The 27,709-nt window shown below is 61.0% G+C and overlaps 1 protein-coding gene across 1 annotated transcript; it reads right to left on the bottom strand.

Moving 5' to 3' along the window:
- Positions 1 to 4,353: 4,353 nt before the first annotated feature.
- Positions 4,354 to 26,273, bottom strand: TTC39C (tetratricopeptide repeat domain 39C). The gene is made up of 14 exons (XM_084887058.1): positions 25,915 to 26,273; positions 19,469 to 19,517; positions 17,150 to 17,278; positions 16,400 to 16,514; positions 14,793 to 15,147; positions 12,149 to 12,317; positions 11,401 to 11,494; positions 11,129 to 11,236; positions 10,427 to 10,536; positions 8,776 to 8,899; positions 7,343 to 7,440; positions 6,994 to 7,098; positions 5,744 to 5,782; positions 4,354 to 5,032 (listed from the first exon to the last, which is right to left on the bottom strand). The coding sequence occupies exons 1-14, from the start codon at positions 26,055 to 26,057 to the stop codon at positions 4,943 to 4,945; spliced, it is 1,728 nt and encodes a 575-aa protein (XP_084743184.1). The 5' UTR covers positions 26,058 to 26,273; the 3' UTR covers positions 4,354 to 4,942.
- Between the last annotated feature and the right edge of the window lie 1,436 nt (positions 26,274 to 27,709).

Raw genomic sequence — 27,709 nt, forward strand, 5'->3', positions numbered from 1 at the left:
GAGAGTAGCTTTGGCAGGCCAGCAGGCTGCATGTTAGGGACACAGGCAGTAATGATATATATGACCCAATACATATATACTTACTATATGTGCATGTGGATAGTTTTATAAAAAATGTATGTGTGTTAATTTCAGAGGAGGGGAGAGGGGAGAGAGAGAAGCATCAGCGATGAGAATAATTGACCCTCGGCTGCCTCCCGCACGCCCCTCCTTTGGGTGGAGCCCCCGCCCGACCGTGACCTCCCAGCTCCAGGCGGACGCTCAGCCCCGGAGCAGGTGTCCTGCGAGGGGCCGCCCTTTGCGCCCGGTGAGCGGCCAGTCATGCTCGGTGTGGGCCTGACCCCCGGGGGCCTCCAGGAGGCAGCCCATCCATGTCCTCTCGTCATCATGGTTGTCTCTCTCTCCTCCTCTCTAAAATCAATTAAAATGTATCTCCTGAAAGCTCACAAAGACCCTTCCTCTAAGGGGTTCGGTTCGCTGCTGGCGCCTGACTGCTGGGCAAATGCCTCCGCAGAGACCTCATGGTTCGCACCCCGCCCCGGGGGACCGGCCGCCCTGCCCCCTCCCTCCCCCTCCTTCCCAGGGCCGAGCCGGGAGCCGGCGGAGGAGCACCCGCCGGAGCAGAGCGGATCCAGGCCCCGCGGGGGGTGGCCTCAGGGACCCTCACCATGGACGGCTCCTCCCTCCTCAGAAATCAGTCAAAACAGGGAATTCTCCTCAGACCAGTCAAACCCAGCGGCTCCCTCCTCCCTAAAATCAGCGAAAAACACCCGTGGGTGAGGGTTAACCCAAACCCGGCGCCTGTCCCAGCCCCGCGCCCGCCGCCCGGGGCCCGTGAGGAGCCGCCCGATGCCCGTGAGGAGCCGCCCGGGGCCCGTGAGGAGCCGCCCGGGGCCCGTGAGGAGCCGCCCGATGCCCGTGAGGAGCCGCCCGTGAGGAGCCGCCCGGGGCCGAGGAGCAGGAGGCCGGCAGCCCCGGGAACGGGCCCGGCGCGCACCTCGCGCTCCCAACGGCCTCGGATGGCGGCCCCGCTAACGGGAGGCGGGCGCTGAGGGGACGGCGCCCCGACCTGCAGGAATGGGCGCTGGTGAGGCGCCCGCAGGTCCCCGCACGGAGCGGCCTCCCGCTCCGCTGCCGGCCTCCCCGCCGCCGGAGGACTGTCCACCGGCCCCGCCTCGCGACGCCGGCGCCCAACCGCCGCGGGCGAGGCCCACCTTCTCCTCGGCTGGGGCGGGGTGGGGCGGCTCCCTCCGCGCCTCCTTGCGGGCGGCTCCTGGCCGGGCACGGCGGCCGGCGGGCTTTTATACCCCTCGGCGACGTCAGGCTGCGTCACAAAGCCCCGCCCTCGCGCTGGGGACGCCGCGGGGGGCAGGGCCTTGGCGGCGCCAGCCAATGGGCAGCCGGGAAGGACAAAGCCTGGAATCCCGCGGGCGGGGAGGGGGTGCAGGCTCCCGCTCCTGGCTCTGAGCGTTGGGTCTGCGTCTGCGAGGAGCCGGTTCGGAGTGAGGAGAGGCGCACGCCTGGCGCTCCGGGATCGCGCCCCCCCGCCCCTCCTGTACCCCCCGCCCGGGTCACTCTCCCTGCACACAGCTGGCCCCACACAGTGGCTCGGGAGGCGGCACAGCCCGGTCCTTTGCAGACACGGCCGTGGAGAGGTTGGGCGTCAATCCCCAGGCTTCCCGCTCCTCTGTCATTCGTGTTCTTGCGATCCCTGGGCCCCATGATCCTCCCCACCCACACCTCCCAGCTGCAGGCTGCAGGTCCGGGAGCACGCGTTGCAGCAGCTCAGTGTTACCAACGAAAGCAGCATCTGCCCATCGAATTGCTCTCTCAGCCCTCGCTGGTTTGGCTCAGTGGATAGAGCATCAGCCTGCGGACTGAAAGGTCCCAGGTTTGATTCTGGCCAAGAGCACATGCCTGGGTTGCAGGCTCAATCCCCAGTAGGGGGATTGTAGGAAGCAGCCAATCAATGATTCTCTCTCATCATTGAAGTTTCTCTCTCTCCCTCTCCCTTCTTCTCTGAAATCAATAAAATATACTTAAAAAATAATAAATTCACCCTTCCAGGCTCACATGTGTGTCAGTGTCCCAGGTGCTAAGCGTCCTCCATAATCCATAGTCAAATGTTTAAAAAAGCAACAAAGCTGGGCCAGCGTGGCTCAGTGGTTGAGCAAATTGAACTGTGACCTCCTGGTTCGTAGGTCACAGTTTAATTCCTGTCAGGGTACACGCCCAGGTTGCCGGCTCAAGGCCTGGGTTGTGCAGGAGGCAGATGATCAATGATTCTCTCAGCATTGATGTTTCTCTCTCTCTCCCCTTCTCTCTTCCTCTCTGAAATAAATAAAAATATACATTAAAAAAAAAAAGCAACAAGAACCACTAGAAATCAAACGTGAAATAGCATACGGCAGTTATAGAACACCAAGCAACACTGAGAGAAATGGAGTTACACAGCTTTATGCCAGCAGACTCAGAGGAGGTGCCTCTCAAACTCTGAGCAAACTAACATGGTGGAAGCCCCTCTTTTACCCCCTTTTGGTGCCTTTGTCCCCCAAATTTGGATTATACTTCTGGACCTTTCTCGGGCTTTGCATGAAGCCCCAGATGTTGGGGGTTAAGACCATACTTAAGGGCCTGGCCTGGCGCCAGCGCTATAACCCCACCGGGGGCTGTGTCATGGTTTATGGCCATTGTAAGATGGGAGCATTTAGGTAACAGGTCTTGCAAAACCAGTTTCTCAGAAAGGGGCAGTGACTTAATTACAGGCTATCAAGAATGTACATGTACGTCAGATTACTGGCACAAATTCAGAAGTTTGGGTCATGGCCCACCCCATCCGTGCCCCAACACCAGGGGAGAGACCAGCGCCTCCGGCTGCTTGCCCTGAGCTCAGACCCGCATTCACGACTAACGGGAAGCCTCCTGGACGGAGCGACGCCGTCTCTTGTGAGGTGAATGGCACACACACTTGGCTGAAATCTTGAATTCTCTCTGGAGACGCGCATCTTACAGCAGCTAAAGCAGGGACCATTTTATTTATTTTTTATATTGATTTTGTACAGAGAGGAAGGAGATAGTTAGAAACATCAATGAGAGTCATCGATTAGCTGCCTCTTGCACACCCCCTTCTGGTGGTATGCCCGCAACCAAGGTACATGCCCTTGACTGGAATCGAACCGAGACCCTTCAGTCCCCAAGCCAACGCTCTATCCATTGAGCCAAACTGGTCTCGGCAAGGCAGGGACCATTTTTAAAAAATTTACTAAGCACAGGTCTTCCATCTCTGCTGCAGAGTGGTTCCAACACCATTTGAGCTGAAAACGCCGGTGGGGACGCTGACGCATCCGCGGTCCCCAAACGCTGGGCCTTGGGGAGTCTGCCGGTACCCAGCAGCCGAGAGAACGGACGGCGAGAGCTACGTGGTAAAGATCCAGGCCGTTCCTCCCTTCAGACCCGCTGGGCCAGGGACCGGGATGCCCAGGCTCGAAGCCCTCTCTGCAGAAAGCGTCTTCGTGGCTCGGCATCCATGCCCTCTGGAGGGGGCGGCGGCCTTCTCTCTCCGGCCGTGCGTGACGACCCACACGGGGCTCACACCAATCACATGAAGAAACACGCTGGGGGCGGGGGACACGAGGGTGAGAGCCCAGGTCAGGGAAGAACACCCACTGCCTCCCCAGAATGACCATCTCCTCCGCCCGGTTACGTAATTACACCTGCCGACCGTCACACGGCTCACGCTGTGCTGGGAAAAGAAGCACAAAGCGTGAACGCTGCATAGGATCACGCTTGGGCTAAAAGGACACATGAATAAATGACCCCCCAAGATGGCAGACTGCAGCTCAGTATAAACTTTAAAAAATCCAACCTTACGATGGAGCCAAGTGAGCCACACCCACGTGGCAGAAACCCTTAAGGGACTAAGGCATTTTTTTCAAAATAGATTTTTATTGATTTCAGAGAGGGAGAGACATACAGAAGCATCTGTGATGAGAGAGAATCCTTGATCGGCTGCCTCCCGCCTGCCCCTGACTGCGGATCGAGCCCACAACCCCGGCACGTGCCCTGACCGGGAATTGAACCCGGGACCCTTCAGTCTACCGGCCAAACCGGCTAGGGTGGGACTGAGGTATTGTGATTCTTCAAAACACAGGGGTGCAGCACTGGACCAAGGTGCAGTTAAACGACCATGAAAATGAGCGACAAAGGATTTAAAATAACTCCGAACCCGTCGTATCCAATACCCTGAGCGAGGGGGCAGGGAGGGCATCCGGCCAGGCCGCCGCGAAGCCTGCCGATGGCGCCATCCCTCGGAAACACCGCGGACGACCTGGACATACACATGGCGACGACACGTCAGCTGAAGAGCAGGTGTTTAATGAGGGGAACAAGGAACGCCGGGTTCTCCCATTCGCGTTGTACAGTGAGGGACATTCGCGTCCTGGCCGGAGACCGGCCTTCTCTGGGCCCGCGGAAACAGGAAGAGCTAACGGGGCACACCAATTCGCAGTCTGTGCCCGAGTGTCGTGGTCGGGGCCGTGGGGGTTAGCATGTCTGTGCCACAGTCCTCCCACGGGCAGCACGAGGGCCGAGAACACTGATTCCTTCAGAACACCAGGTGCCGGCCATCCGTCGCCGAGGAACCGGCACGGCAAGGCACGCCCCGCCCGCCCGCCCGCCCGCCCGGCCGGTGTGTGCTTGCGGCAGCCGTGCCCACAGGACTGCAGGTTGGATGTGCAGCTTGGTTTTTATTTTAAAAATAATAAATCACAAAACTAAAGTGTCTGAACAAGGCCACTGAGCCCTCCCGGGTGACGGTTCCTCCGAGCTCCCCCCTGCCGGGGACCAGGGGAGTGTCCCTGCGCGGGGCCGGCAGGAAGCCGTCCTCCATGGCAGCGTCCTCTGCTCCCAGCTCCGGGCAGAGCCCGGCGGCCGGCGGGTCCCGTCACTGGGGGACCAGCTCCCGCAGCGAGGCCAGCGCCGCGTGGATGCGCACGTGCAGCCTGTTCTCGAAGTCGTAGCCGGAGAAGTCCTCCTGGAAGAGCAGGCGAGGGTGAGGGCGGGCCGAGCCCGCACCGCGGGGCAAACCGTCTGTCCGGCCCGGGACCCCCCTCCCACTGAGGGCTCTCACCCACTGGTCTGATTTCCCAATCGCTGAGCTTTCCGATTTTTAAAAATATTCTTTGATTGATCTCAGAGAGGAAGGGAGAGGGTGAGATAAGGAGAGGCATTGATGAGGAGAGGCATGCATCGGCTTCTCCTGCACGCCCCCCACGGGGGACCGAGCCTGCAACCCGGGCACATGCCCGGTAGGGGGTGTGCAAGAGGCAGCTGATCCACGATTCTCTCTCATGGATGTTTCTAACTCTCTCCCTCTCTCTTCCTCTCTGTAAAAAATCAATGAAATATATATATTAAAAAAAAAAAAAAAGAATGCTAATGGTTCATCATGACTGCGTCTCTGGTGTTTTGCTTGTGTGAGCTCCGTGTAAGCGGCAGTGGGAAATCCTTTATTTGGGAACGTGGTGATGAAATACCAAGTCCCTTCCCCACTCACAGAAAGGAGGGTTTATAACGCAGGTGAGCGCTCACAGGAGTGTCTATGACTCGGAGCTCCAGTGCAGGCTGATTCACCATCGCCATTTCCCTTCCCAGGAACACCCACCGGACAGTCACGCCCCCAAACCTCCGGGGTTCAGTGTCCAGGGCGGGAGGGCAGGCCCCGGCGGGAAGCTCGGGCGCTTACCTTTGCCTGAAGCAGCAGCGCTCGGCCTCTCGCCACCGTCTGCGAAGACAAAACACACACATCTCCTCACACTCCGCTTCCCCCAGCAGAAAAGGTGAAAGCAGGAGGATATCCCAGTGGTCGCAACCTGCGGCTCTCAAGCCACATGCGGCTCTTTGGCCAGAGTGTTCTAACACCACTTGTTCACAATAGACTTCTGCGCACGGGCCACGGAGTTTCACTCGCACTGTACTGAGTGCCCGCACGCGGTATTTTGTGGAAGAGCCACACTCACGGGGCCAAAGAGCCGCACGTGGCTCGTGAGCCACCGTTTGCTGACCCGTGGGATATACTAATTCAGACAATCCTGCCAACGAGGGGAGTCAGACACTCATTCCGTGCAGACTCCAGGTTAACCCAATGATGTCAAAAAGTTTACATCGAGACGTTACCCCATAAATCATTCCCACAGCCTTCACTGTCATCCCATAAACAAAAACAACTCGGAAGCATCCTAACGGCCCATGTTAGGGTCTCCCTAAGAGCTTACACCTGGGGAAAGCTTATTTGAAGTCGATGAGTTATCCCTCGTTACAGGTTTAAGGATATGCTACCATCAGATTCCCGGGATTTATAACTCAACTTTTGGAAACCCATGTATTTGGAAACTGAGGGAAACTTGCTAAAAGCCAGGATTTCACTAATTCACCCTTCTCACACCAATATGACACCACCGAGCTCCCAAAGGCCGGCGGCAGGCAGGCCCGGTGCCACCGAAATCCTGTTTTCCAAAGAAATCTGCCCGTGATACGTCCACACGGCGCCACGGGAATTACCGCTTTAACACAGACGGCGTTTGATGTTCTTAAAGTGACCGCCTGCGCCGCCCGCACTTCCTCTCGCCACCATCGCTATGAGGTTGGCAAGGCAGGTCCTTTTCCATCCTGACTCACAGACGAGGAAGGTTCTGGCCGAGGGGCCGGGCCAGGCACACAGGAGGCAGACGCAGAGAATCCTCACGGACCCTGCTCCTCTGCATGAGCCCTGCCTCCGCCCACATGCCTTCCTGGGAACGGCCAGGATCCCCCTCACTAAGGTTTTGCCCCAAAATCTCATTCCAGAGAAGACGTGATCTCCTCAACAGACAGAACTCCTGGACTCACCTCGTGGGAAAGACACACAAGCAGCACCCCCAACCCCATCCATCGATTTCCCGCGAACGAAGGCGGCCGCGGGCCTGCCGCCCGTGTGACCGTAGGACGCGCGCTCACCTCCGGCCTGTCCAGCAGGAGGCAGCCCAGCTCGTACAGCGCGTACGGCGGGACGTACAGGTTGTTCTGACGACACAGCTCGTCCCTGGCCGCGCGCTGGAAGAACTGAGAGCGAGACACACGTCACTGGACCCGCCGGCGGCCCCTCGCGTGTCGGCGTGGGCGGAGGAGTTGCGTGTACAGAGCGTGCGGGAACCTGGGCTGCAGTAACCCTGGGGCCCCAGCATGGCGTGCAGCGTGGGGGCCCACGGCAGAGGCGGGAGTGGTGGGTGCGTGTGCCTCTCTCCTCCCCGGCCGTGTGTGTCCCCCCCACCACCACCCGCCCCCCCCCGCTGCCCGCTGCCCGTACCTGGGCGGCGTCCTCGGCGTTGCCCAGACACTTGTGGATGGCCCCGAGCAGCAAGAGCTTCAGCCCCACGGCCGCCGCGTCGTCCACCTCGTGGCAGGCTGCGGAGGCAGAGCGGACACCCCTCAGCGCCCTCCTCGGCCCTCAGCGCCCACCGCCCTCAGCACCCTCCACGCCCACCACCGCCCTCAGCGCCCACCACCGCCCAGACCGCCCTCCACGGCCCTCAGCGCCCACCGCCCTCAGCACCCTCCACGCCAACGTCCGCCCTCAGCACCCTCCACCGCCCAGACTGCCCTCCACGGCCCTCAGCGCCCTCCACGGCCCTCAGCGCCCACCACCGCCCAGACCGCCCTCCACGGCCCTCAGCGCCCACCACGGTCCGCACGCCCCGTGCACAGCTCCACCCAGAACAGAGGGGCCGAGACAGTGCGGCTCAGTGGACAGAGCTTCGGCCTGGGGACCGAAAGGTCCCGGGTTCGATTCCGGTCAAGGGCATGGATCTCAGATGCAGGCTCCTTCCGGCCGGGCCTGGTCGGGGCGCGTGCAGGAGGCAGCCCGTCGATGTGTCTGTCTCACAGCCACGGTTCTCTCCGTCTCTCCCTCTCCCAAAATCAATGGGAACGTGTCCTCCGGGTGAGGAACAGAAAAACACCCCCCTCTGAGGGTCCCCTCTCCCACAGTTTAGCAACAATCCTCAGAGACACAGAGGCACAAACCACAGGGCCAGGGAGGTGACACGCTGCTTTGAACTACACGGAAGGAGACACGGAAGGCCACGGGTCTGTGACCCCGACTGCGAGACCTGGAAAGGCTCCCCATGAGGGCAGGACCCCGGCCAGGGGCGTCCACAGGTCCGGGGGAGGGAGTTCAGGGGATCTGAGGGCCGGGACTGTTCACGATAGCACCCGTGAGCGTGGATGCTCGCCATCACACGCGTGTCTAACCCACACAGTGCACGGCACCAAGCGTGGATCTCACGTACACGGGGTGACAGTGCCGCTTCGGTGTGGGCTCACGGGGGGGGGGGGGGGGGAGAATGGGGGGTTTTCTGGGGGAGGAAGAGGGGAGCCACATGGTCTCTCGAATCTCAAACAGGAAGCTCTGCCCAGATCAGGGTCAGGGGTCGAGCCTGTAACTGAATCGAACCCGGGACCCTGCCATTCATGGGCTGACACTATCCACTGAGCCAAACCGGCAAGGTTTTTTTTTTGTTTTGTTTTGTTTTTAATGTTTTTATCGATTTTTTTTTTAGAGAGAGAAAGGGAGGGGAGAGAGAGAAACACTCATGACGACAGAGAATCATGGATCGGCCACCTCCTGCACCCCCCGCACTGGGGATCGAACCCAGAACCCCGGCTGTGCCCGGACCGGGAATCGCACGCGGACTCTCCCCCGGAGCCAGGCTGCGGGCGGGCTGGCTGGTTGGTTTTTACCTTGGCTCATCCGCTGCAGGCTGGGGGCGGAGCAGTTGGGCAGGGCCTTCCAGAGGTACAGCACCTCCACGGAGGCCAGCACACACAGCGCCCTGGTGGGCCTCTGCTTCCGGAACCGCTCGGCCTGGGGGGAGGCAGACGGTTAGCCACGCCTTCTCCAAACACACTCAGAGGCCGTGGCCGCCTCGGGGACAGTCACAGGGTCCGTTCGGACCCCTGGGAGCCTGCCACCTCCGGCTGCGCGGCAAGTGCGTCTGTGAGAAACGCTCGCTCAGTCCCCGGGCCGCGGGCAGAGGTGCCTCGGCAGCTGTCACCTCACTCCGTGGCCGTGACTCGGGAGGGACCCCAGGGACGTGGGATGAAACTCAATTCGGTGCCGTGCCGGTGAGAGGGGCGTCCAGACCTGAGGAGGGAGCCGGGAGCCGGCTGGTGACACCTGTGGAATTTCTCATTTCCTACCGAGCGGGGCTCTCGGGCCTGGCACACTGTAGTCTAGTCCTGTGGTCGGCAAACTCGGCTCGGGAGCCACATGAGGCTCTTTGGCCCCGTGAGTGTGGCTCTCCCATAAAATACCACGCGTGGCCCTAACCGGGGTGGCTCAGAGGATAGAGCGTCGGCCTGCAGACGGAAAGGTCTCAGGTTCAATTCAGGTCAAGGGCATCTACCTCGGTGGCGGGCACATCCTCCGTGGGGGGTGTGCAGGAGGCAGCTGATCGGTATTTCTCTCTCACCGATGTTTCTCTCTATATATCCCTCTCCCTTCCTCTGTAAAAAATCAGTAAAATATATTAAAAGAAAATACCACACGCGAGCACGCACAGTGCAATTGAAACTTCGTGGCCCATGCACAGAATTCGGTTTTTGGCTCTCAAAAGAGTTTCAGTCGTTGTGCTGTTGATATTTGGCTCAGTTGACTAATGAGTTTGCCGACCACGGGCCTAGTTTGTCCTCAAACCAAGTCACCGGACGCTCATTCAACAGAAACTCGAGATGAAAACCGTGGGACACTCAGGTTGTGGCCAGGAGTCACGGGCCCTCAGCCATTCAGCTGAACCTTAACTCTAAGATTTGGGTACATTAGGGGTGCGTTCCCGCAGTCCTGGGCCTTTCTGTCGTACACGGGATGTGCGTAATTTTTAAAAGTCAGGTCGAAATGTGATCTGGCCGGGCCCGTGTGGCTCAGTGAGGAGCATCGACCTATGAACCAGGAGGTCAGGGCTCCATTCCCAGCCAGGGCCCAGGCCCAGGCTGCAGGCTCGATCCCCAGGGTGCAGGAGGCAGCCGATGGATAATTCTCTCTCATCTCTGACGTTTCCCTCTCTCTCCCTCTTTTCCGTCCTCTCTGAGGTCAATTAGAAAGTATTTTTTCCCTCGAGAATGTGATGTGCTCGCCATCCTGAGAACCGGCGCTGGCACCTCGCTGGGTCTGACCCAACCCCCGGACGACGCTGTCCCCGCGGTGTGCCCGTAGCTCTGCGGGTCGGCGAGGTCTGTCCCTCAGACCCTCCGCCTGCGGTGACCGCTGCCCCCAGCCGGCCGCGAACCCTCGGGGAGCCGCGCGGGCGGGGAGGGTGCCCGCTGGCGGTCTGACGCCCAGGAGCGAGAGGGGACGGTGGCCTCCGTGCCCCCGCGCCCGTCCGCAGGCACACACCTTCTTCACGGAGAACTGCTCGATCTGGTTGTTCTTCCTCTTGAAGAGCCGCTGCACCTCCCTGAAGACGGCCTGGGCGCCGTCCGCGTCGCCGGTGGCCCCCTGGCAGACTGAGAGACACGGCTACTGCTCACGGTCCGCGGGAGGTGCCGCTCGCGTGGCCCAGGCCCGCCCGCGGCACCGGAATGTTCCCAACGCTCCCGCGGCCCAGGCCCGCCCGCGGCACTGGAATGTTCCCAAACCAACCAACCAACCAACCAACCAACGGGCGCAGACAGTTCAGGCCACGCTCTAACGGCTGTCCCCAGGCGGCTCCACCAGGGGGCAGCACGTCTCTATCTATCTATCTATTGATACTTATCTACCTACCTATCTATCTAAATATCATCTATCTCCTCAGGCCTATCTATCTATCTATTCACTATCTATCTATATACCTACCTAGCATCTATCTATCTATCTATCTATCTATCTATCTATCTATCTAAATATCATCTATCTCCTCAGGCCTATCTATCTATCTATCTATTAGCTATCTATCGATCTACCTACCTATCATCTACCTATCTATCTATCTATCTATCTACCTACCTATCTATCATCTCTCTCTCTCCTCAGGCCGAGAGCCTGGTCCTTCCAGAAGTGACAGGCGTGTCTGCCACGGGGAGGGCCGCGCGGACAGTGTGCTCGGCAGGCACTCACCGGCGGTCAGGTAGGCGTAGTAGCACTGCGACCACCGGGACTCGTTCTTCAGCCGCTCGAAGGAGCCGAACGCGTCCTGGAAGTTGAGCTCGATCATGCTGCACCAGCCTGGGGAGAGAGGGCAGGCTGTTCAGCTGATCGCCCTGAACCAGCCTGGGGGAGAGGGCAGGCTCGGGGCAGCTCCATCGCCCTGCACCCCCTGGGGGAGGGCAGGCTCGGGGCAGTCGCCGGCTCCGTGTGCCCACAGCCTGGCCGCACAGGCCCGCACTCACCGATCTCGTAGAGGCAGACATGCTGGATCTCCCGCTGGTCCACGGCCAGCTCCAGGGCCGCGTGGAAGGAGGCCAGGGCGCTGTTGATCTGGCACTGAGGGGGGAGAGGACGGGTCACCGCGGACGCCTGTCATTGCTCCATGCGCGTCGCTCCACGCGTGTCCCACAGCCACCAAACCCGGCCGAGCGCACGGACAGAGCGATTCCAAGGCCCGGGTTGTGGGATCCGTCCCGTGTGGGGCGTGCAGGAGGCAGCCGATCAGTGATCCTCTCTCCATGGATGTTTCTCTCCCTCCCTCCCTCCCTCTCCCTTCCTCTCTAAGATCAGTAAGAATATACTGTTAAAAATGACCGGTGGGAGCTTTTAATAAAATACCCACAACACGGCAGAGAAAGGGGTCATCCGCAACCTGACACTTGTCTCCCAGTTGGTTTTTAAAGACACAGACTCGCCCTGAGTGCGGGGGAGCAGGAAAAACAAGAGGCGGGAGGACTCCAGGGCGGGTGCCGCCGTGACAGGGGGCAGCACCTCGTGTAAAACCACTGAGCCTCCGGGACGTCTCAGCACCAACCAGTCCCCGCATGGAGACCGTGTGCCTGTGTCTCCATCGGAGAGACCCAACGCCCTGCCCGCCCGCAGCGCCAACCGGCTCCCAGCAGGCCCCCCCCCCTCCGGCTCCCAGCAGCCTCCCCCCACGGAGAGGCCATTGGCGGGACCCCGGCGGCTGTACCGACCACACGCACGCACCTCGAGCCGCTGCACGCGGCCCTTGAAGAACAGGAAGAGCGAGGAGTTGGGGTACGCCGCCTCCTTCCGGCGCAGGATCTCCTTGGCCTCCGCCAGGCCCGCCCGGTGGTCGCTGCCGTCCAGCGCGAAGAAGGGGCGCACCACCGTGTGGTACCAGAGCAGCGCCAGCCTGCAGGGAGGGATGCTGAGCCCGGACCCCGGGGGCTCCATTCCCAAACACGGCACCCCCACCTCACCCCTACCCCCACCCCCACCCCCCCTCCACCCCCACCCCCACCCTCCCCCACCCCCACCCCCACCCTCCCCCACCCCCACCCCCCCCCACCCCCACCCCCACCTCCACCCCCTGCATCCTCAGAGCAGCGCCAGCCTGCAGGGAGGGATGCTGAGCCCGGACCCCGGCTCCCCTGGCTCCGCCCACCCCCCACCTCACCCCTACCCCCACCCCACCCTCACCTCCACCCCCACCCCCCCTCCACCCCCTGCATCCTCAGAGCAGCGCCAGCCTGCGGGATGGGGATGCTGAGCCCGGCTCCCAGGGCTTCGTCCCCAAACACAGCACATGTGTGCGCTCCCAGGTCCCCCCCACCCCCAAACTCCCTAAATCGTCAGAGCAGCTGCCCGTATCAGCTTTTGGAAAGCGGCAGCTTCACGCACAGACCAGCCCGCACCCGGGGAGACCAGGACAGACGCGGAAGCTGCAGCCTCCGAGGCGCCCAGCTCGACGGGTACAGAGGCAGGCCCGGGGCCAGGATGTCCTGTCCCCCCGAGGGAGGCGTCCCTGTTCACAGAAGGAGCACATTGCTTTCTGCCGTGCTTTCCGCCGTGCTCACAACTGGAGCAGGTCAGAGTCAGGGTTCAGGTGCAGGAGCCACAGGCAAAGCCACACTTTATATAAAACTTTATATAAAACTTGACATAAACGAGAGCAGCCGATGCAGGACTTGCTCAGGCCTCGAAGAGGCTCCATTTAAAAACGATGAAGTGGCCAAAACCGGTGTGGCTCAGTGGACAGAGCGTTGGTCTGCGGACTGAAAAGTCCTGGGTTCGGCATGTACCTTGGTTGCGGGCACATCCCCAGTAGGGGGTGTGCAAGAGGCAGCTCGTCAATGATTATCACAAGTTTCAAACCTGCTAAGTCAAGTTAGTGGAGGTCCACGGTTTGTGTCATGGAATGAGTTGGGGGGGTGGCCCACAAACGTTCTTGAAATGAAAAATTAACGATCTCGCCCTAGCCAGTTCAGCTCAGCGGATAGAGCGTTGGCCTGCAGACAGAAGGGAACCGAGTTCGATCACAGTCAAGGGCACGTGCTCAGTTGTGGGCTCCATCCCCAGTGTGGGGGGACGTGCAGGAGGCAGCCGGTCCGTGATTCTCTCTCATCATTGATGTTTCTCTCTTCCTTCCTCTCTGAAATCAATCAATCAAAATAGTAAGAAAATTAATGATCTCTTTAACAGCCACCACATGTTAAGAGTAAATATCCAAATGCCGCCATTCTGACGAGAGCAGAAACCGAGCTCTCGAAGGCTCCCTGTGATGTCAACATTACAGGGAAAATCCTGACAAGTGGTGTGACACCCAAGCACATCTAATGTCTGGTAAAAGCATTCAAATCTCAAATGGCAGGGATTTACCAAACTGGGGGGAGGGAACATCACACCATTTTTCACGGACGGAGGAATAAGGGGTTCCTGCTCTGACCAGCACTCTTGTGGTTAAGTCATTGCCACTCACGCTGAGACTGAACACCCTGTGACTCGGTTTCAGTTCGTGCAAAGTAGCCAAAGCCACACCTGAGAGACCGAGGAACCAACCAGAGTCCTCGGGGAAGGTACCCAGACAAGGACAGAGAACAAAAATTCACGGCCATAGAAATGTCCTATCGATGTTTATCCTTCAAACCTGAAAACCAGGATTGGGCCCTGACCGATGTGCCTCGGTGCATAGAGCATCGGCCTGCAGACTCAAGGGTCCCAGGTTCGATTCCGGTCAAGGGCATGTGCCTTGGTTGTGGGCACATTCCCGGTGGGGGGTGTGCAGGAGGCAGCTTATTGATGTTCCTCTCTCATCGATGTTTCTAACTTTCTATCCCTCTCCCTTCCTCTCTGTAAAAATCAATAAAATATATTTTAAAAATTAAAAAGTATATATATAAAAAAAATAAAATCAGAATTGGGATCTCGGTGACTGTGGCCAAGGTCACCAGTATGGCTCACCCCTTGTTCAAGACCAGGAAATAGGATGGTTTCCCTGTCTACACACAACCCTCATCTGCGAGACTACAAACCCCGAAACCACGCACCGGCCTGGCGCTGGAAGATGTGAGCTCCGCCCAGCTGGCCTGGCTCAGCGGCTGAGCCAGACCCAGGAGCCGGAGTCACCGTCTGACTCCCGGCCAGGGCCCAGGCCCGAGGGGGGTCGACACCCGTGTGGGGCCTGCAGGAGGCAGCTGATCCCTAATCTCCTCACCATGGATGTTTCTCTCTCCCTCTCCCTTCCTCTCTGAAGTCAATAAAAACATTAAAAAAAAGAGACAGCCTCACGTCCGCCAAACCCGCTTTACCTGCCGCTTCTCTCCCGGGCCGACTGCGGCCCCTCACTCAACACTACGTTATCTATGAAGCAGTGAACACAGCTACTCACGTAGCTAAAGGGGCCTTCATGTCCTTACTTTCGCTCGCATACATGAGAGAGGACAGCCCCTGGTGGCGGTCTCCGGGGAACCCCAGCAGGTTGATGACTTTGAGCAGGTTGGGGGGCACCATGGAGATGCAAAGGTGGAACAGGCCGTATCCGAAGCTCACGGCGCCGCGAAGCCGGCTCAGCGTCTCCTCCGACACCCCCTCCGCCGCCGTGTGGTTGTGGTTGGCGGCGTCGGCGGGTGAGGGTGTCCCCGCCGGCCGCCGCTGGTGCAGCTCCTGCAGCGCGTTGATGTCCAGGTAGCACTTGTTGTAGATCTTCCAGGCTTTCCGGAGGATCCAGCCGCCTTTGATGTACGCTGGGCGGGGAGAGAGGACAGTGAGCTGCACGGCCTGTTCCCGCCCCGGCCACAGTGGGCCTGATCACCCCTAACGGCTCCCCTGCCAGCCTGATCACCCCTAACCACTCCCCTGCCAGCCTGATCACCCCTAACGGCTCCCCTGCCAGCCTGATCTCCCCCTAACCACTCCCCTGCCAGCCTGATCTCCCCCTAACCGCTCCCCTGCCAGCCTGATCATCCCTAACGGCTCCGCTGCCAGCCTGATCACCCCTAACGGCTCCCCTGCCAGCCTGATCACCCCTATCCACTCCCCTGCCAGCCTGTTCACCCCTAACCACCCCCCTGCCAGCCTGATCTCCCCCTAACTACTCCCCTGCCAGCCTGATCATCCCCTATCCACCCCCCTGCCAGCCTGATCATCCCTAACCACTCCCCTGCCAGTCTGGTCCCTCCTCAACTGCCCTCCCCTCAGCCTGATTGCTCCCAACTGCCCTCCCTTGCCGGCCATTTGTGGTGGCCATCTTGTGTGTTGGACAGTCAATTTGTATGCTTCCTCTTTATTAGATAGGAGATTGATTTCAGAGAGGAAGGGAGAAGGAGAAAGAGATGGAAACATCAACGATGAGAGAGAATCGTTGACAGCTGCCTCCTGCCGCCCCCCCTGGGGACACAGGACCAGTGGGGAGAAAGCCTCAGAACGAGAATCTCGGTGAAGCGTGGGGTGTGTGGTGACCCTCACCGCTGTCACCGCTCACCCACAGCCCACACTCAGGGACTGAGCAGCAAGAGCTCCGAACCGGACCCACAGAACACAACGCAGAACCACGGCGGCCGTTTCCCGAGCAATAACCCAGTATCACGCCCCAGAGAGGGCCATGGCTTCCTCTCCTCCTTTTGTTAATCCTCCCCGAGGACGTTCCCACCGCCTTTCATTTCTATTTTATCTATTTATTTATTTATTTTCCCCACCGATTTTTAGACACAGGAAGGGAGAGGGGAAGACAGAGAAATATCGACGTGAGCGAGACACACCGATGGTTGTCTCCTGCACACGCCCGACCAGGGCCCAGGCCGGGGAGCACCTGCAGCTAAGACAGGGACCAGAATCGAATCTGGGACCCTTTGTCCACAGGCTGGTGCTCTATCCACTGAGCCACACCGGACAGGGCCGGGCCACCTCCTTTCCACGGCTGACACTGGAGCCGCTCTAAGAAAAGAGCGTTTCCCGGCTGTGCACCCCGCCTCCCGGACGCCGCGCCCGCGGCCGTACCTGAGAGCTCCTGCTTGACGAAGGCCAGCACGGCCAGGTACACCTGGCAGTCGGCCACGATGATCTGCCGCTGCAGCCGGTCCACCATGGAGGGCGCCGACCTCCGGGCGTCCGCCTGCGGGGGAGGCACAGCACACGGTGAGTCTCCACGGAGCCCGCCTCCCGCTCCACCAGCCCCCGGCGCCGAGACCATGTTAGCCCCCGCCGGCCGCTCTGCGCCCCCCTCCCCCGCCGGCCGCTCCTCCCCCCGCCCCGCCCCCCCTCCCCCCAGCTGCTCAGCTGCTCCTCACCACCAGCTGAGACCCCAACCCAAAGACAAGTCTCCTAATGATAAACCCCGAGGTCACGGGGACAGGAAAGCCGGCACAGAACTGAGGGGGTCACCATTTATAAAACTACGCGAGTTTCTACTTCCCCAAAATAAAACCACTGATGTCTCTCTCATCAATGTCTCTCTCTCTCTCTCTCTCTCCCTCTCCCCTTTCCTTCCACTCTCTCTAAAAATCAATGGGAAAATTCCTGGGGAAAAAAACCCCGCAAAACAAAACATCAACCAAAGGACTTGTATGCATGCACAGAAGCATAACCAATGGACGCAGACAACAAGGGGGGGAGGTTGAGGGCAGGATTGGGGACGGGGGGGGGGGGGCATGAGGGGAGAAGCACACCTTAGCCAATAAAGGGGGAAAAAACAAAACAAGGAACACGTTTGGCAAACACTGAGCCGCGGGCCGGCGAAGGGCCGCTCACGTTCTTCTTGATCTTGTTCCTGAGGGTCTCGATCACGCCGGCCTCCTCGCTCTCACACAGCCGCTCCGTCGTCCGCAGGTCCTCGCACGCCAGCTGCATCTTCTCCTCCTCAAACGTCATCATGGCGTTCTTCCGAGGGAGACGGGAGGCCCGGTGAGGCGGGCGCGTGTGGATCGCCCGCGTACGGCAGTGACACGCCCCACACAAACACGGGACCTCGCTGCGAGGGAGCCGTTGGCGGCCGCCTGCCCTCCAGGCCGGCAGGAGGGCGCGCACGGGGATGAGCGCCCAGCACTGCCGTCCCACCGCCTCGTTCTCAGTGACACACACGGTGACGAGAGCCCTGAGGGCTGACTGGCCACCTAACTCCGTTTGATCACAGGCTCAGGCTCCCACCCGGGGGCGCCGGCCCATCGCGGGCACAGATACCGAGGGACACTAACGTGACCAGACGTCCCGATCTTTAACAATTTGTCCCTCGGCGTTTTAAAACAGTTTCAAAAATCGGGACTGTTTTAAAATGCAGCAGGACGCGGGACAAATTGTTAAGAATCGGGACTGTCCTGCCAAAAGCGGGACGTCTGGTCACCTTACGGGACACACGTGGTGCGTGTCCCGTGGAAAGCCGTGTTCCAGGACGGCGGTGACGGGTCCCTGCGGTGACGTCTGCGTGTGGTCGGTCCGGCTCACGTGGGGAACGGGCTGTCCTCAGCGAACACGGCCCGGACGGGCTTCTCGGCACGGGCTGGCAGCTGCTGCTCCAGGCCCCGTGTGACGGAGGGGCCACCTGTCCCGGGGGACCTGCTCTTTCCACCCGCAGGACTGAGGCTCCCGGGTGAGCGCCTCGGCAGAGCCAGGCACCGGGTTCTGGAAGGACCTGGGAGGTGAACCCGGCAAGCTCTCCATCCCATTACACTCACCGGCCGCCCGGCATCCTTCTCCTCACCCCCACAAGCACGTTCCAGTCAGCCAGACCAGACCAGACCGCCCCCCTCCCCTCTCCCTCCCTCTCCTCATCCCAGTAACCTCCACACACCTCACCCCCTCAGCCCCTGCCCCCGAGCTCCCGGCGTGTCCCCTCAGGCTCCATGCCCAGCCCACCCAAGACTGAGCTCCTGAGAGAAGGCACCTCTGTTTCCTCGCAAACAGAGACCCTGAGCTCTGTGTTCCCGGGAAATCCAACGCTCACACCACACCCAGGCCCCGGAGCCGGGCCGGGCCTGCACCCCGAGGCTGCTGTCTCCCTAAACCTGGGATCTAAGTGCTTCCTCGATCTCATTCCTACTGGTCTCTGCGTGGGGTTTTGTTTGTTTGTCCTTTTCTGTTACAATTCTACGATGGCTTTTAAATAAACTGAGTCTGAGAGCAGCTTATGGGATGTTTCTGAAAAATAAAAGCATCAGATTGCCTCGATTGCCTCATTATGACTGAACTCGGCCCCCGACTGCCTGAAGGTTAAGTGACACTCGGACCCGCCTCCACCGCCCACCTCAGCCCTGCGGCCTCCCCTGCCTCCCAGCCACGTGTACCTTGGGACGTGAGAGCAGACCTTTCCTAGCCAACCGCCGATTCTTTCTCACTCAAATGCAGTGTTAAATGTTGGGGAGGTATTTCCATAACTGCATTTTCACTTAAAATGGATTTGGGCTGGGAAAACGAGAATGCGCTATAAGCTATGGCATCTTCTTTTTAAACCCGGGAGAGAGGATTCGCCCAGGTGCCGGTGAACAGGCAGTCTTCGCTGCAGCTCTGAGCTCTGCGGGAGGCTGATCCCAGGTCATAAACTCATCGGAAGGCTGATGGAACCGTGAGGACTGCCTGCTGGAAATGGCTGAGGGCGTTCCCCTCATCTAAACATCTGCCTGGATGACTGCTCGCTGCCAGACAGCCGAGGGCATTCCAATCTGCACGCTATTGCCTCCTGCTGGCCACACACCTGAACAGCCGTAGGCGGTTTCCCAATCCCACAATGATTCCGTATACCAAACCTTACCCTTCGATCTGTATATCCACCTTGCTTTAGGACAACATGTGCTAATAAAAAGCAAGGGGTCCAGAGAGACAGGAGGACTTGGTTCCTTCAGCTAAGTCTTCTCCTGCCCCCAAAGTGCCTTCCCAAAGTATGTTTCGTCTCTGGACTCTTTAATAATTTACAGCAGCCCCTTCTCCAGACTCCTGAGCCCCTTGGAGATGCCGAGAAACACACTCCGGCAGAACTCCAAAGGGTTCTTCGCCACCATGAATCCACACAGGCAGGAGCCACGGAAACACACGTTACATGTTCACCGCCTCACGCAATCTCTCCCCACGCCTACGTACCAGAAAGCTGACGAAGCTGGCTCCAAAGCTCATTAAGGGGCTGTGATTTCTGTAAGAAAACAAAACAGGAATAATTAACAACACTCGCACGGCGGGGGTCGTGACCTGGTCCCCATGATGGGGGGAAGGGAAGGGCTTCCGGCAGGTGGCGCTGCCCTGAGAGGGAAGTCAGAGAGGCAGCGGGGGTCCCCGTCGGTCTGTGGAGCCGCATCCGCCCGCCCCCTCCGTCAGAGCCGGGGGAGGGGCGGGGGGGGGGTATGACGGGGACAAGAAAGTCGAAACCTAAGAGAGGCTGCCTTTGTGAGCCAACCCACCATCCGCCATCCGCCATCCGCAAATACATGCCCAAACCGAGGCGATTAACATTCATCTTAAAAATGAAAACATGCCCAGCCAGTGTGGCTCAGTGGTTGAGCATTGACCCAGGAACCAGGAGGGCACATGCCCGGTTGTGGGCTCGATCCCTGGTAGGGGGCGTGCAGAAGGCAGCCCATTGATGACTTCATCTCATGGATGTTTCGATGTTTCTGTCTCTCTATTCCTCCTTTCCCCCCTCTCTCTCAAAGTCAATAAAAATATATATTTTTTAAAGTAAAAAAAAAAAAAAGGCAAAATGTGTTCTAAACTTTATACACATGAAACAAGGACCATCCTCAGGGTTTCACCATGGTCCACACCCCGCAAACCCCTCTACCAAACAACTCTCAGAGTCAGCCATCCCCGCCCCCTCCCCTCCCCCAGCACCCGGCCACTCCATCCCCGTGTGAGCCAAATCGGAAACCAAATCACACCTCCCCGTCCAATGTAAGGGGCCCGCCCACTCTGCCGTCACTCACAACCACGTCCTAAACGGAACGGGCCAGCAGCCAGAGCCGCCTTCGGGAAGGAAGTGATTTGCCAACCTCTGAATTACACGGCAACACGTGTCCTGTGGGAACACGGGACACGGATCGACCAGACAAGGTCACGTGCTTTGGAAGATGTAGGCTCTTCTTCAAAATAAACAGTGAAGACACAAGCAAACATATAAAAAAGCTCCCCCTGTGTCTTTGGAGCCCTCTGATTCCCCCTTTGGAGAAATGGCTGTTTTTTCTCTTTCTGTGTAAGGACTTCCCCGAAGAAAAGCTGCTGAGAATACAAAGAAGCAATTGACTGTTTCTAAACGTATTAACCTTCCCATGGAAACTGAAAACAACATCAGACACCGGACAAATAGACCCTGTTCCTGAGGCCAAAAGGCGGGACATCCCAGAGGGATGAACTGAGAGGAGGTATGATCAGGGGTGGGCAGAAGATTTACATTAAAAAAATTTTTTTTTTCACTGATTTCGGAGAGGAAGGGAGAGGGAGAGAGCGACAGAAACATCAATGATGAGTCACTGACCTGCATGCCCCCCACTGGGGATCGAGCCCACAACCCGGGCCTCTGCCCTTGACTGGAATTGAACCCAGGACCCTTCAGTCTGCAGGCCGACGCTCTATCCACTGAGCCACACCATCAAGGGCTCGATTTCTATCTGTTCCTTCTCTAAAGTCATGCCTCCATCGTCTCCACAAACACCAACAGCAGGTGGAGCAGAGGTCGTCCAAACCACACACACTATCAACAACCTCGAGCCTGCCCGCCCACAGCCCGCCCGCAGCCCGGCCGCCAGGCTCTGCGTGGAGAATGGACCAGCAGCCAGGAGGCCAAGCTTCTATTCACAGTCAGGGCACCTGCCCAGGAGCTGGGCTCGATCCCCAGGAGGGGGCGTGCAGGAGGCAGCTGACCGGTGTGTTTCTCTCACCTCGATGTTTCTCTCTGTCCTTCCCTCTCCCTTCCACTCTCTCTCTAAAAACCAATGGAAAACATCCTCGGGTGAGGACTATCAATAAATAAATGAACAAATGAGTAAGACCGGAGCAGGGAGGCGTGGGACAGACGGGCTACCTCGGGGTGGGGTTGGGGGACTTGCAGGCACGGCCATGGGCAATAGGCAGGTGGAGAGAGACCTGGGGGCGGGGTGGGGGAAGGGGGAGGTATCTGCAATACCACCAACAATAAAACGTGTGTTAAATAAGAATAGATAAATGTGGAGCCAGAACCCCTCGGGAAGGACGGACCTGCTCCTCGCGAGTCCGGCCTGCGGCCGACACTCCCCGCAACGCTCCTGGCTCGCCTGAATAACGGACGCTTCCTGTTGGACGAGGAACCTGTGTCCCGCCCGCCCAGAGGTTCTGAAACTCTTGAGCAACAAGGAAGGGATGGGGACAGCCTGGCGGGGGCGAGGGCTGGGGTGCCACACTGCAGCCACTGAAGACCTCGCCCCTGCCCGAGGGCCCTGCGTCCAGCCCGGCTCTGCGGGCGCAGCTGCGTCCCCGGAGGCTGCGCCGTCCTCTCGCCTGGCCCGGCGGCATGCGCCACAGACAGCGCCGGACGACTGAGGACCAGGTCTTCATGTTAAATACACACACGTTGCTGACCATCCATTTCTCTTTCTTTTTAAAATACATATTTTTTTGATTTTTTACAGAGAAGAAAGGAGAGGGATAGAGAGGAAGGAACATCGATGAGAGAAAGACATCTATCAGCTGCCTCCTACACACCCCACATTGAGAATGTGCCCGCAACCAGGATACATGCCCTTGACTGGAATCAAACCTGGGACCCTTGAGCTGCAGGCCGACGCTCTATCCACTGAGCCACACCGGTCAGGGCACCCATTTTTCTTGCTTTGCATGCACTGTTGCCATGTTCATCAAGTGCAGTGAAAAAGAGAAATATCGCAATTCGCAGCACCGACCAGGCACTAACTCCGTCCTCTCATGCCATTTCTCCTCAGCGAACACTCACTGTAACCGCGACACGCTTCCTGTCTCACTGACACGGACAAGTTGCGGAGTTATCAATATCTACGGCAGGAATCGGCGGGAACCTGCCACCACCTCCCTGTTCTCCTCCCCTCCTCCCTCCCCCTCCTCCCCGTGAAGCTCACTCCCTCACTCCCACCCGGGCTTGCTCGCTGGGCTGCAGGCTGCCCCCACGGCTCAGGCCCCGGACCGTCTCCAGCCTCCCGCCCGCGCCTGTCCGCGGCACACCCCGGGTGTCAGGGAGCGTGGCCAGGCGCTGAGCTCCGAGGCCAAGGCCAGGGGCGGGCTCAGAAAGGCAGGCAGGGCCTGGGCCCAGCGGCCCCGCCTCCGGACCCGGTGCTGGGGACGGAAATGGCGGCTGCGTGAGATCCCCCGAGGGCAGAGCCTCCGCTGTGCACGGTGTTCACTCCCCAGGGACTCAGTGGCCGCGGGAGCCGGCTCCCGTGCAGGGGCCGCTCCCCACGGGCAGCCACGGCGGAGGAGCCTCCTCCAATAAGACGTCCTGTCCCTCGGACAGTGCTCCCCTGCCACAGCGGGGCGGTGAGATCCCGGAGGTCTACGAGGATCCTGGAAGGGGGGGGACTCACCACGGCCAGAGAGAGGGGGACCCTGCTCTCTCCCGGCTCCTGACCCCCCCATTCTCTCCCCCCCCATCCTCCCCGCGGAGTCCTGCACAGCCAGTCACTGAGGGAACAGCAGGTTCCTAATGCAACAGGGAGGCTAACGTTACTTTTTAGTGCTTTAATATTGATTTTAGAGAGAGGGAGAGGCAGAAACGAGAGAGAGAGAGAGAGAGAGAGAGAGAGAGAGAGAGAGAGAGAGAATCCTAGATCAGCTGCCTCCTGCACGCTCCCTTCTGGGGATCAGGCCCGGAAACCCCCACGTGCCCTGACTGGGAACGGAACCAGCGATCTCGGGTGCACAGACCGGGTGCACAGGCGGAGGTTCCGCCTGCTGGGCCTCGCCGGCGGCGGGCTAACTTTAACGCCAAAGCAGCCTCCACGGACTCCATCTCCCACGCAAACTGCATTGTCCGCAGCGAGCACGAGGGGCGGGCAGGCTGCGGGACAAAGAGCCAGCGTGTGCCCGGTTCTGCCCTGCACCTGCACCGGCTCCCCGGGCTCCTCCTTCCCTCGGACCCGCCCTCCCACCAGCCAGGCCGCCCCCTCGGAAGCGGCAGACGGGCTGAGCCGGCCGGCGGGAATGCAAAGAGGACACCTGGCTCCCATCCTCCCCGAAGAAGGTGCAGCCACTGGAAAACAAGGTCGCAGGGCAAAGTGCAAACCGGACCAATGTGGGCGACACAGAACAGCAGGACGGGAAGAGCCCTGGCCGGGCACGGACAGTCCCTGAGGGAGGCTCCTGGGACACACCCCCCCTGGAGCCGCGCCCAGGACACCGGGCACACACGGAAACCTGTCCACGTGGCAGAGAGCAGATCCGATCCCGGTTTCCTCCCTTATCTTCCGGGCCCGCCTCCAAACACAAGCGGACAAGGCCAGCCAGGGCTGCTCACCTCGCGGGTGTCAGCGGGGTGCGGGGCCTGTGGGGGGTCCCGTCATAACGTACGCAAGTGTCTGCTACGCTGTGCACCAAACATCACATGTCAACTGTGACCGAGAAACAAAATGCAAACCCTCCTGGACAGCTCCCCGCCCTCCCCCCCAGACTCACCCCCCCAGAAACACCTCTCAAGGTGCTCTCTGCGGGAGCTGTGGAAAAGTCTTCCTGAGACTCACCACCTGCCCTCATCACCTGTGCACACAACCGTCTGGACAAAACGTAACACAGAAACAGGTGTCTCGCGCCTTCAGGAGACAATAATCAGGGTCATACACAAGAATACTAGTCGGTTTAGAAAAAATGATCATCTCTCTATACAAAAGCCTCAGCGACCGAATGACCGGTCACTATGATGTGCGCTGACCACCAGGGACAGATGCTTAATGCACTGGACTGGGCTCCCTCCTGTCTGGATCGGGCCTGGGGGATGGGGCTGAAACCGGCTCTCCAACACCCCCCGAGGGTCCCGGATTACGAGAGGGTGCGGGGCCGAGGGACCCCACCGGTGCAGGAATCCATGCACCAGGCCTCTTGCTAAAAATAAGCAGCCGAGGACAGTTCAGAGTAAGTGGTGTCTAGACACACAAACGACGTGTCGGTCAGCAGCCAGAGGATCCACTCCAGCCCTCCCTCTGCCACACAAAGAAAAGCGCGGGCCCCACTGGCGTGGCTCCGTGGACAGTGTCCGCCTGTGGACTGAACGGTCCTGGGTTCGATTCCCGTCAAGGGCACGTGCTTGGGTGGCAGGCTCCTCCCTGCCAGGGCCCTGGTCTCCTGCAGGAGGCAACCCACCTGGGTCCTCAATTTCTCTCTTCCCGCTCCCTCCCACGCTCTAAGGGGGCCCCGGGGGGGGGGGGGGTACTGAGAGCAGGGAGGAAGGTGGGGGCAGGTGCAGACACTCAGATTTCCCTCCTTTTTCATGGCAGCGTTCTCAGGGCCACACATCCTGCGAGAGGGACGGCGTCTGCTCGGCACCGGCCCGGACAGGACTCGCCTGGATGGGACAGTTCGCTTTAAAGGTGAAAGGCCTGCATCACGCTGGGAAGTTCTGTTTCCAGGTTAAGAGACTTGCGTGGAGGAGACGGGCCTTTGGTGGGGAGTGCAGGGTGAGCGCTCTGCTGTGCCATCAGCCGCAGAGTGCGCCCCAGGAGCCTGAAAAGCTGCAGGCGCTGCAGCACCTCCCTCCCCCCCCTCCCCCCCAGCACGGGCGGTCCTCCTTCCCGCTCCAGCGGAGGCACGTGACCCCGCAGCGCACCGGGAAGGAGCCGCCTCGGAGGCCGCGCAGGCCGCGGGCGCATCCCGGCCCCCTCCCTCCCCCGGGCTCCCCCGCGGACCGCGCCCGGGGCCCGGCTCCCCTCCCCCCTCCCGGAAAAGGGAGGCGTTAGACCGTGAGGACAGCCGGTCCGCACGTGCGGTCCCCCCCTCCCTCCCTCCCTCCCTCGCGGCTCGGCCCCCGCCGCGTCCCCGGAGGAGAGGCCCGGGGAGTGCGGGGCCGGCGGGGCGCGGGGCGCAGACGCCGCGCACAGGCCCCGGCGGTCGGCGCTCCGGGCCCACAGGCTGCGGGGCACCGGGGCGAGTCACACCGCCCGGACCGCCCCGGACCCGGGAGGCGCCCCTCGGAGGGCGAGGCCGGGAGGCGGGGAGGCCGCGGGTCCGGGAGAGAGGCCGCCGGGGGCGGGGCGCGGAGCCGCTGCAGCCCGGGCCGAGGGGGAGGCAGGGGCGGCCGGAGCCCGCGGAGCGGACCGGGGCGGAGGGGGCGGAGGGGGCGCGGGGACCGGGGACCGGGGAGGTGGGGGCGCGGGGAGGAGGGGCGGAGGAGACCCGGGGCTGGAAGGGGCGCAGGGGGCGCGGGGAGGAGGGGGGAGGAGACCGGGGGCTGGAAGGGGCGCAGGGGGCGCGGGGACCGGGGACCGGGGAGGAGGGGGCGGAGGGGGCGCGGGGACCGGGGACCGGGGAGGAGGGGGCGGAGGGGGCGCGGGGAGGAGGGGGGAGGAGACCGGGGGCTGGAAGGGGCGCAGGGGCAGCGGGGGCACCTGTGCCGGCGGAAGAGCTGGTCGGACTCCCGGAAGCCGTTGTTGAGCAGCAGGTTGATGCCGGCCAGCGCCAGCTCCGCGTCCTGCGGGGGCCCGGCCGCCGGCTCCGCGTCCTCCCGCCGCGGGGGCCCGGCGCCGGCCATGGGGCTGCGGGCCCGGTCGGTCCGGTCCGGACCGGCTCCGCCTGCGGCGCGGAGCGGGCCTCCCGCCGGGATTACTCAGCAGCGGATCCGCTTCCGGTGTCGGTGCCCGGAGCCCGCTCCCCGCGCCGCCGCTTCCTGCGCCCCGTGACCCCGCTCCCCGAGGCCAGGCCGGGCCGGAGCGGAGCGCCGCGGCTGCAGGAGGCGGGGACTCCGCCGCAGCGCCCGCCCCGCGACCCGAGCCCGGCCTGTGCCCGCCGCCCCCGCCGGCAGCCAATCCCCGCGCAGGAGGGGGCGGGGTCCCCAACACCCTCCCCCGCCCCGCCCATCGCTGCCCAGGGTGCTCCTGGCCCTGCACCCCTCTGTGTGCCCTGCACCCCCCTCCGTGCCCTGCACCCCCCTCCGCGCCCTGCACCCCCCTCCGTGCCCTGCACCCCCCCTCCGTGCCCTGCACCCCCCTCTGTGCCCTGCACCCCCCTCTGTGTGCTCTGCACCCCCCCTCTCTGTGCCCTGCACCCCCCCTCTGTGCCCTGCACCCTCTCTGTGCCCTGCACCCCCTCTGTGTGCCCTGCACCCCCTCTGTGTGCCCTGCACCCCCCCTCTGCGCCCTGCACCCCCCTCTGCGCCCTGCACCCCCCCTCTGCGCCCTGCACCCCCCTGTGTGCCCTGCACCCCCTCTGTGTGCCCTGCACCCCCCCTCTGCGCCCTGCACCCCCCTCTGCGCCCTGCACCCCCCCTCTGCGCCCTGCACCCCCCTGTGTGCCCTGCACCCCCTCTGTGTGCTCTGCACCCCCCTCTCTGTGCCCTGCACCCCCTCCCCCTCTCTGTGCCCTGAACCCCCTCTCTGTGCCCTGCACCCCCTCTCTGTGCCCTGAACTCCTTCTGTGCCCTGCACCCCCTCCCCTTCTCTGTGCCCTGCACCCCCTCCCCCTCTCTGTGCCCTGCACCCCCTCTGCGCCCTGCACCCTCCTGTCTGTGCCCTGCACCCCCTCCCCCTCTCTGTGCCCTGCACCCCCTCTCTGCTCGGTGCGGGGACGGGAGCGGGGAGAGGCCCCTGTGCATGGACCGAGGGCATAAACGTGAAATAAGCTGCCCCGGCGCCTCCTCGCACCCGGACAGCTGTGCTGCCTGAGGAGAGAAACGGGAGCGGGACCCAGATCGGAGGTGGCCGGACGCAGGCCTCGGGGCTTGCTTGCTGGGATTTCTGGGCGGGAACGTTATGGAGACAAATTATTTTTGGTTTTCTCTGAGGTTGTTTGTTGCCTTTGTTTAGCAATCGCGCTAACGTGGCATCACCACCAGGACGCCGCCTTCAGGTTAACCTCGCCCCCTGTGCACACACGGTGGTTCTTGGGCGGACTGGACCCGGTTCGATTTGGAGGAAATCTGCCTCTGAAATGGTTTAAAACGTAAAGCGGTATTCAGGCGATAAGCCATGAATTTCAAATCCGTCCGCCGGGACAAAGGAATCCATAGGATAAATGCACGGGAGAGGTTACAGCGCAGAGTCTTAGCATGTACGTGCTGTCGTTTGTGATGCTGCCTCTCACACAGACCACACCGCGTCCCAACATCAGACGCAGCGTGGAAAGAAGGCCACATGGATTGCGGTCCCTTCTCAGCCGCCCATGTGGCTGTTGCAGAGCCCTGCCAGC

This window comes from Pipistrellus hanaki (assembly GCF_964339955.1).
Source record: "Pipistrellus hanaki genome assembly, chromosome: 6".
Classification (NCBI taxonomy): domain Eukaryota; kingdom Metazoa; phylum Chordata; class Mammalia; order Chiroptera; family Vespertilionidae; genus Pipistrellus; species Pipistrellus hanaki.